The sequence below is a fragment of the Fringilla coelebs genome (genome assembly GCF_963513975.1).
Source record: "Fringilla coelebs genome assembly, chromosome: 2".
Lineage (NCBI taxonomy): Eukaryota > Metazoa > Chordata > Aves > Passeriformes > Fringillidae > Fringilla > Fringilla coelebs.
The window spans coordinates 112,435,822-112,445,193 of NC_140029.1; the positions used below are offsets into that span (position 1 = coordinate 112,435,822).

The 9,372-nt window shown below is 44.7% G+C and overlaps 1 protein-coding gene across 1 annotated transcript; it reads right to left on the bottom strand.

Annotated features, from left to right (window-relative positions):
* Positions 1-103: 103 nt before the first annotated feature.
* GPA33 (glycoprotein A33) lies at positions 104-8,927 on the bottom strand (the record flags this gene model as incomplete). The annotated part of the gene is made up of 7 exons (XM_084201071.1): positions 104-185; positions 616-739; positions 1,173-1,286; positions 3,504-3,662; positions 4,207-4,417; positions 5,288-5,439; positions 8,894-8,927. 7 exons carry the CDS (start codon positions 8,925-8,927, stop codon positions 104-106), a joined length of 876 nt encoding a protein of 291 aa, XP_084057197.1.
* Positions 8,928-9,372: the final 445 nt, after the last annotated feature.

Sequence of the window (9,372 nt, forward strand, 5' to 3'; positions counted from 1 at the left end):
ATTTTATAATTCAACTTCTTGCAGTAAGAATGAGGGATTGATTTCTTTTCTACAGTGATGTCTGTGCCTCAGCAGATCCTGGAGATGGCAGTGGTTTCTTCATTCATTCATTCTCCACATCCTCCCCTATACTCTCATTCCTTGTTGGCATCTGCCTGGAGGGTTCATTTCTGTCTTCTTGTGCCCTAAAACATTGTTTGGGAGTAGAGATGTTAAAACCAGCCAGAAACCTCGCTGAGGAGATTCTGTGTTAGGATATTTTTAAACTGCTCTAAGGTGATATAGAACTGCACCCAGCTGAAGTCCACAACTTCAGTCTTGCTGGTGTTGAAAGAGGTGTGGGAGCTACTTGTTTATTTTTCATAGCATGTGTGCTAATTCACATCCAAGGTGTTAATAATTTGGCTCTGCCCAGAGACACAAAGGTGTCTGGGACTCCTGGGCATCTCGCATGAGGAGAGATGGGAGCCACTGGGGTGGACATTGGAAGGAGAAAGCAGTGCATGCTTTCCCAGATTTCTCTTCTCCCCAGTTTTCCACTCCATCTGTTGATGCTAGAGGGGGAAGGAGAACCCTTCATCGCTTCCATTCACTGCTGTAGGGAGAGGTACTCACGTCATCTCGTAGTCAGTTTCCTTGCTTTCCCGGCAGCAGCAGCAATAGGCGATGATCCCAATCACCACAATGGCAGCAACGACTCCCCCAATGATGCCAGCATACAGAGCTATGTTCATGGATGCTGCGTGGGAAGGGAGGAGTTAGCTGGGGCAGTGATGTCAAAGGGGATCAGCACAATCACTGCACTTCAAACCCCCCACCAGACCCACATCTGTTTGACTACAGCAACTGGAAATAATTCTGTACTGGGTAGTACAGGAGCAGTTAGCTACTGGCAGGGAGGAGCCTCTGGATCTAAACACCTGCTTTTCTTTGTCTATAAAGTTTTGTTTCAGACATTGCAAATTCAGTGCTGACTCTGCAGAGCTTTTGTCACTTTTTGAACTAACCCAATGAGTTGGTGAGTGCTCTACCAGCATGTAAACCAGTGGAGAGGGTCTCTGTTAGAGGTGTGCAGAAACCACATGGTAACATTCCCCTCCTTTAATACTTTGACTCTGAGCTGAGATGTTCTGTCTGGTACTTCTCTTCCCCAAGGCAGCCCCATCTCTTACGTGGCACAACACTGACTGTCATGTTGCAGAATTCCGTTCCCACAATGTTCGTTGAAGTGCAGATGTAGAAGCCAGAGGTGTCTGCTGAGATGTTCTTCAGAGTTATTTGTTGCCCTGTTGTGAAACACAAATCAGGCCAAAAAAGATAAGAATAAAAGCAGGGAAGGAAGTGGCATCAGCAGTGCTCCAGTTCCAGCCCAGGGTGGCTGGAGTGATGAGAGGTTTTTAAAGCTGATGGATTGCTCTGTCTTGCTCTGGAGCTGCCATGCCTCATCCCTAGGTTTTAGAGTGATTTGTGGGAGGATAAACTGAAGTGTGCTGTTTTGATTACAGGGAACATGTGGTATTTGAACATTCCTTTTAGAAAGAAAATTGTAGGTGGAGGGTAGAGAAGTGTCTGTGCTGAGAGAAAGCTTTTTTTGTTTGTTTGTTTTGGCACTGGATTTTGAGAAATGTCAGATGCCCAAATCAGGACCTGGCTCTGAGAACTGGCCATCTTGATGATCTAACTTGTTCAACAAGAGAAAGCTCTTCAGTCCTGCAGCTCTTAGGATTTCAGATATGAATTATTTAGTAGTGGGGGAAAATGTTTTCTAGTCTGGGAGAAGCCACACAGGCTATGTAAATAAACAAAGAAGAATGCTAGTGACAGGATTGCAGTGATGCTGATGCTTTCTGTCCAGCCTCACACAGCTCAGAACCACCGGCTGAAGCTCACCTCTGTTTGCTCAGGCAGTCTGTTTGTTACATCTCCAGCTGATAAGGGTATGTGTAGTCCAAGCTTTTGGCTTGTGAGAGAGGTGCAGATCCCTGCTCTGAAATGCTCTGAAAGCAAAAGACTAGATACTTTTTAATGACTTTCCTGTTTCCCTGGGATCTCACTTTTTTACATTTAGGATTTGCTGGCACCTAGTGCCAGGTAGTAGAAGAGCATGCAAGCTGAGAAATGACAGACCATATGCTTGCTTGCTTGAGTTTTAATTTTTATTTTCTTTTAGTCTCTACATACTCCTTGTGTTTACTTGTCTCCCTCCTGGTGGTGGATTCTTTTTTTTTTCTTTTTGGTGGGATGTGTGTGTGTCATGTTTGTAGTTCTCAAAGTCTCAGTCTAGAAGTGGAATTTAAATGTTCCTAATAAATCAAAAGTGATTGAGTGAGTGAAATGGGGAAAAGTGTGGGTCAGGTACTGTGAGCTCTGAAGTGTCTCCTGAGGGGGTTCTGCATGTTTTGCAGCAGTGGGATTTGCTTAGCACAGAAGCAAATGCCTCAAGTGACAGTAGGGCACCCAGCCAGCCTGGGGCACCTGGGGACAGTCGGCACAGGGCTTGGCCGTGGGTGCTCCGATGAAAGCAGAAATGAGGTGGAATGGCCCAGCAGTGACTCCCGTCCTGGGGAAGAACAGGGTGACAGCGGAAGCTGCTGCTGTGACAGTCTGCTGTGCTCAGGGCTGTGCATGATGCGCTGGCACCACTTAGTGGCCAGTGAAATGAATAAAGTTCCTGTCCCTGGTGATACATATTTTATGCAAGAATGGGCTCTGAGTGTGGAATATCCTGTGGAGTCTCATCATCTTTAGTTTACTTCCCTTAAACCAGGAAGGGTAGGTACAGACACTTAATCTTTCTGAAGCTGGACAGGCCAGGAAAAAACAAAGTTGTTTAATGAAGTAAATCTGAGTCCTCTGTCACTGATACACCTAAAAGAGAATAAACCCTCATTTCTGTATAAATAGTTCTGTCAAGGTCCTGTTGTGGAAATTCAACTCCTTTTTCCTTCCAGATTTTGACTTAAATGAAAGCAAACAAAATATGAGGGCCTGTGTGTCAGTCCTAAAGAACCAGAAGCCTTTTTCATGCTCAAAGTAGCCATGGTGTAACTTTCTCACCCTCTTCCTCTAGGTGAGGGGTCATCTCTGGAAGAAAGCTTCCAGAGCCAGCTTTTGTTTCCTTCAGTTTAGAAAGAGATTTGCTTGTTGTCAAGCAAGCTGGGACGTAACAGTTAGAAAACTCAGTGTTGTTCCTCATGTTGTGCCTTACTCCCAGCAATTGAGAAATAATTATTTCTGGCTGCTTCCAGAGCCATCCAGCTTTCTCACTAGGGGAGAGATGAAGTTAAAGCCTTTCTGACCATTCTTACTTGAGGTAAGAGTCCTTTTCCCCCTGCTAAGTTACTCCTGAGCATGTCTTGTATCGAAAGGACAACTCTTCAAACTCCTGTTCAGCGAACATCCTAGAATAAGCCTTAAGAATGTTTTTGTATTTGCATTTTAGAGTATTTCCAGCCCTCAACTGCCGAGACCTCAATGCTTTGATGTCTTTGGATTTCTCATACCTTCTGCGTATGGTAGCAGACGGGGCTCATTTTGCACATTGAAGCTTTTCCAGGTGTATTTGGGCACTGGGGAGCCCTCATGAGAAGCACAGGTCAGGTTGATTGTCTGTCCATATTCTGGTGTCCCCAGAATCTTGCATTCGGGCTTGGATGGTGCAACTGGAGGAAGGAAAGAGGAATTCTATTAATCAGAAGCAGTTTCTTGTTTCAGCCCATTTGCATCTGTGGTTTTTATTCTTGCAAGCAGAAGCTGGTCTTGCACCTGCCGCCTTCTTCTTAAAGGTATTTAAAGTGAATTTGGATCTAATTTGTTTCTAATTTGTTTCTCCCTTTTTGGCACTGGAAAGCTAAGAAGGAATTGCAAGATGCTTTTTGGGATATGCTTAATACTGTTAGGTGACCCATCCTTTGATAACTGGAGTATGACAGGCCACAGGGGGGATGAGGAAAGCCCTGTAATGATGCCTGGGTTATTAGGAGAGTGGGCTGTGCAGCTCTAAAGGCTGTTTTCTACAACCGGGTGTCTGAGGGAGCTGTGTGCTCTACACATCCCAGCGTCCTTTCACAGCAGTAGAAAAAGACCAGAGGTGGAATTGGCGATGCAGGTTTTTTTGCTATTAGAAAATCTGTTTAAACAGATGCGGACATCAGAGGAAGGGCAGGTGTGTGTGACAGGGGTGTGGTGCTGCCCGTGTCACCGCACCGAGGACAAAGAGGTCCAGGAGCGCGGCCTCGCGGGGGGGGTCGGCCCGGAGGCGGACGCTGCAGACGTAGGTGCCGTTGTCCTCCATGGTGACGGCACCCACGGTGATGCTGATGTCCCCGCCGTCCACGTCGCCGCTGAACTGGATGCGGTGGTCATAGCCCTCCCCATACTGCACGAGCCCATCGAAGTACCGCGTCACAGCGTCAACCTGGCACAGAGCGAGGGCACAGCGTCAGTCCCTGTTTCTTCTGTGTCAGGCTGCCATCTAACTCCATCAATCAGCCCACTCTTAAGGAGCAGCTTGGAAAAGAGGACTTAAAACTGCAGCAGTTAGAGAAAAGGCCAAGAAAAACGTAGAAATTCAAAAGGATCTCTGTTTCCGTCTGGAATCCCCTTCTCACACCTTTTCTGATTTCTTGAGCTGGGGCTTATTAACCTTTCCTCACCATGAGGAGAGGACAGCCCAAGACTTGTCTTAGACCCATGACAATCAAATTGCCCTATGGTTACACAAACTCTCCCAGCAGGGATCTCCAGAGAAGAAACCCTTGGCAGTTCTTGCAAGGAGATTTCCAAAGTGCTTCCCCTCTCACTAATTCCCAAGCAGTCAAGAACTTTAAAATTTAGTTTCATAACATTCCAATACTTCAAATGGATGTAGGAGACCTCAAGAATCTCTCCATGTACTGTTATCATCAACTTAAAACTTGTTATATTGTATCAATGATATGTGTATTAGACATATACATTTTTATATATGCATATATTTTTAGAAATTATCTGAATGTTTCACATGTTTTAATAGATGTAAACCCCACAGCACATACAGTGATGTATCCCCAGTAAAGAGTTTTAAGACCAAGAGAGAGGAGTAAGAGGGGTGGGGGCTTGCCTAGTGTTATGCAATAGGTTTGGAATAAATTGCATCTAGACTCAGCATTTCTGTTTGCACAGTTCTGGGATTAAAAAAAGTCTGAAAGAAGTCTTTTTCTTCCAACATCCATTCCCACTAACAGCTTCCCTCTCCTGCCCCTTCTTGGATGCCCTCTCATCTGTTTCTTTATGCAGCTCAGTTTACCTTGCTATTGATTTTCTTCCAGACAACCAGGTCTCCTCTGTCAATGGCTGAGTTTGTTTTAAAATTACAGCGCAGGGTAGCGTTTCTTCCTCTTGCCACTTGGATTTGCTTCTCAGGTGCTTCCACAGTGAGGGCATGAGCAGATACCAGAACTAGGAAGAGAATAAATGCTGCACTCAGCAAAAATAACATCATCTGGATTCCATGGTAGTCTCTTTGGCTTCCTTAGATGCCACAATAACCCCTAATTCCCTGTCATCCAGGACATTCCCCACTGAGTAAGAGGTGATGTGTGCTGCAGCTGATTGGCTCTGGGAAGCTGCTGCACAGGATGGCTTAGAGCTAGACCCTGCTCTCTGTTCCTTGCTTCCCTCTTCTTCACCTACTCTTATATTGCCATGGAGTTTAGAAAGATGCTTTATTTTTTTTCCTGAGCCCTCCTTCAGTGTGACTGACACTCTTTGACAGTTCAGAATGTACAGAGGGAAACAGATAAACAGATACTACAAGTGCATCAGCAGTCCTAAGGATTCAGGCTAAACTAACAAACTGATATTGTCAAACTTCAAGGATCAGGAAAACTGTCAAATAACTTGCCTCGATCCAAATCCATAGAAAAGTGACATTTTGTGCTAAGGAATCAAAACCTGTTCATGTTTTTCATCCCTGAAAATAGAAAAACCTAGAGAAGCAAAGAGTGGTTGAAAGAAACAAGGGAAGAATAGCTCTTAGTTTTTTCTAAAAATGAGTAAGGTAGTAGTCACCTTTGTTCAAAAACTCCAGCTCCTGCCTCTGGAGCACGCGAATAGCTGAGAGCTGAATAAAACAGAAATCCCTCTGTGCCCTGGGGAAGCACGCAGGGCACAGGGCAGGTGGTTTTTTTTCACTGAATTCCCTCTGACTTGCTCTTAATTCATCATGTCTGATCATTGCCTGGTGGGCAGGTCTTTGTTATTCTCAGAATTGAGCTGGACATTTATGTCTGCCCTGCCATAGGTGACCTTCATGCCTGCGGGAATCCATGGTTAAAAACACCTGCTTTCTCCTAACAGTTTGTGTGAGTTCTGTGGTTGGGTTTGTTGCTTTGAGGCTTTGGTTTTGTTTCTTTTTTAATGGCACTGTCATTTGTGGAAAATATTTAGGAAAACCATAAATGTCAAGGAAGAAAGTGCTGCTCAGAGGTGCTCCCATGGCAGAGAGGAACACGGTGCAGTAAGGAGGAAAGAGGAGGAGGGCTTCCCCCATGCTGGGCATGCTGCATGTGGTGGTGAAGGTTTGCTTCTGAAAGCTGAGTCACTGTTCCCTGGAGAGGATTCATCTGAAAAGTTGCCACCTAGCAAACTCTGGGTCCTTATTCTGCCATATCTTTGTCCAGGTTAGATCTAGAAGTGTAATGGGACAGAGCAAAGGATTTCTAGACTCTACCTGGCGTTGCAAACTGGTTGTGAATACCCACTTTTTTAGACAGGAAGAGCACACAGCCCCCTGCACTAGGTCAGTAAGTGAATGCCATTGGCAGGCTGAGCACTGCCAGATCCTTGACTAGCAAAGAACAAGATTCCCTTAGAAAATTACAGTGTCAGGACCAAAAGGTTGTGTTGTCACTGCACTAAGAACCTGGGGTGACAGTTCAGGTAATTACACAGGTGCCATGGGACAGTTGGCACAGGGATCTTGCTTTTAAATTTCCATGTTTCTGCATGCTCTCAACGACCGAGTTGTTCTGTGGGCTCCCACAGTTCATTAGCGAGGTGTGTTTTCACCTCTTCCTTTGTGATGTGGCAGGAGTGGCTTCTGTTTTCTTGGGGATTATTTCATTTACAACTGCTGACGGTTATGAGAAGGAAACCAGGGCAAAGTATTTCTAGCATGCTTTTATTGCAGCCACTCCCAGATCTTTCCCTGCCCTGTAGCACCCAGGGCAAGGCCCATGTTTGCTTAGCCCCCAGGCTCTTTCTGACTGCTGTTTTCATATGCTCTCCATATGAGAGACACCTGTGAAAGCTTTCTCCTTGCCTGTTGTGACTGGATAGAGATGCTTTCCTGCATTTAAGTGAAAAGCACCACTGTCTGTACTAGGAAATGGAGCAAAACCCGTTTCCTGATCTTTTTGTCACTCAGTAACTGGTTCCACTGGGCTGGGGTTCACTGACAAGTTATAAACACAGCCTTGAGGCAAAGAAACCGCCCAACCCTCAGACTTCTTTTCCTTCTTCCAACTAGATGAGTCAAATCCTACAATAAATGAGAATCTTTCCTTGCAGATGTGTTTGGTGCAGAGGTGGGGAGTAGCTGAACCCAACACTGCATGTGAGGCACAGCCTGTAACACACTTATTCATCTGTTGCTGTCACCCTCACATCCCACTGTTTCTGGTGCTCTCCATTTGTCACCCACATCTCTTTCTGCATCCCAGAAAGAGCTTCCCTCTCTCAGGGAAGCAACAGTTTCTTTCTGGGATGTCACTGACTCAGGCTCTTTTCCTCCTTCTGACTTCTCACCTGGTTTCACTTCATAGTCAGCATGTTTAAAAGTTGTGGTTTATTCTTCAGAGGTTGGGGTTTTTTTTTCTGAGCAGAAACAGAATCTATTCAAAATATGGCTGAAGGCAGGGGGAGCAAATTCTGAAAGAAGTCCAAAAAAGGAGAGAGGACAAATAGCCTACATACTACTAGAGAGACAATGTCACCTAGATTTAAGCCCTAGAGTTACTTTTTTGTGTGTTACCACATTGTGTGTTTATGGCATTTTAAGAAATGCAAGAGACATTTTGTATATTTATGGCATTTTTTAAAATGAGAATGGTTTTCTCTCCCTCTGATTAGAGATTTGTACTTGTACAAAGGAAGAAGAAAATCAAAGTGACATTTCTCCTTTCACATTCCTTACTGAGTAATTGTTAACAGACTGAAAGGCAATTAATACAATTACAGGAATATTTTGTTTGCTGAAATAAATTGAGATTCTGATCAAGGAGAAAAAGGAGCATAATTTGCATAGCATGAAAGGTGAGAATCATGAAAAAAAGAGTGAATATCAATGGCTTTGCAGAAGTTACATAATCATTGTCAAACCATGACCCAAGTCACATTTGTTGCATGTGGAGCCCATCCACTTTTTTGATTACTGTAAACTTTGTGAATTTCCTTTCTGTGGGTCTTACTGTTGAAGTGAGGTTTTCAGGATTTTTAGTTAAAAAACCCCAAGCAATTTCCATGTGTGTAGCTTGGTGTGAAGCCTGGATTGAGGTGTAGGAACACTGATACAAGAATATGAGACAGGATAAAAAGCAGTGAACCTCAGACTTCCAGAGGAGGAAGTTCCTTCTTCAGAGATGAATATTGTATTAACAGAACCCAAGAAAACTGTTTATGAAAAATACTTTCCGCCTTCATGAAGAACAGCATTTTTTCCCACTCCTAACAGTTTTGGGAGATTTGTGTGGATATTCAGCACAGAGATGGTACACACACTTGTCTGACCATAAGCACAAAGGAACCTTCACTAAACAAAAAAGAGACATACAAAGTGCACCGGAGTCCTCGTACTTTTTAGTGCTGTTTCCTTCCACCCAACCCTTGAGGACATAACCAAATTAGTACTCACTTGCACTGAAAATGAACAGCCCAAGTCCTTTCATTGCCGTCCCCCTCATCTCTCCTTTGTTTCACCTCAAGGTGCTCTTCCTTGTAATCTCCAGGAGGCTGGGTAGGTAATTGCTTTCCCTGAAGGGCTGCTTTGCACTGGCATCGCAGGTTCACTTCCTCAGTCTCTTTTAAAAGTGCTTCTGCCCCAGCGTGCTCCTCCCCTCCCAGCCAGAATGACAAGCCACATCACCAGTAGGCTTTGACATCACTTGCTGCTCTAGGTTTGGGAGCTCCTTCCCCAGGTGTGAACTTTCTCCTACAATTAAATGGCCTGTCCCCGTTTCTCCCAACACGCAGGTGCACGGAGCAAGGGAAGGGTGTGGGAGTGGAGTGTGCAGTGCAGCTGAAGTCATGCATGTGATGGCAGGCAACTAGGGGAGGATAAATCTCATTTTTCTCAAATATTTATTAAGGAACAGAGTTAAAAAGGTATTAAAG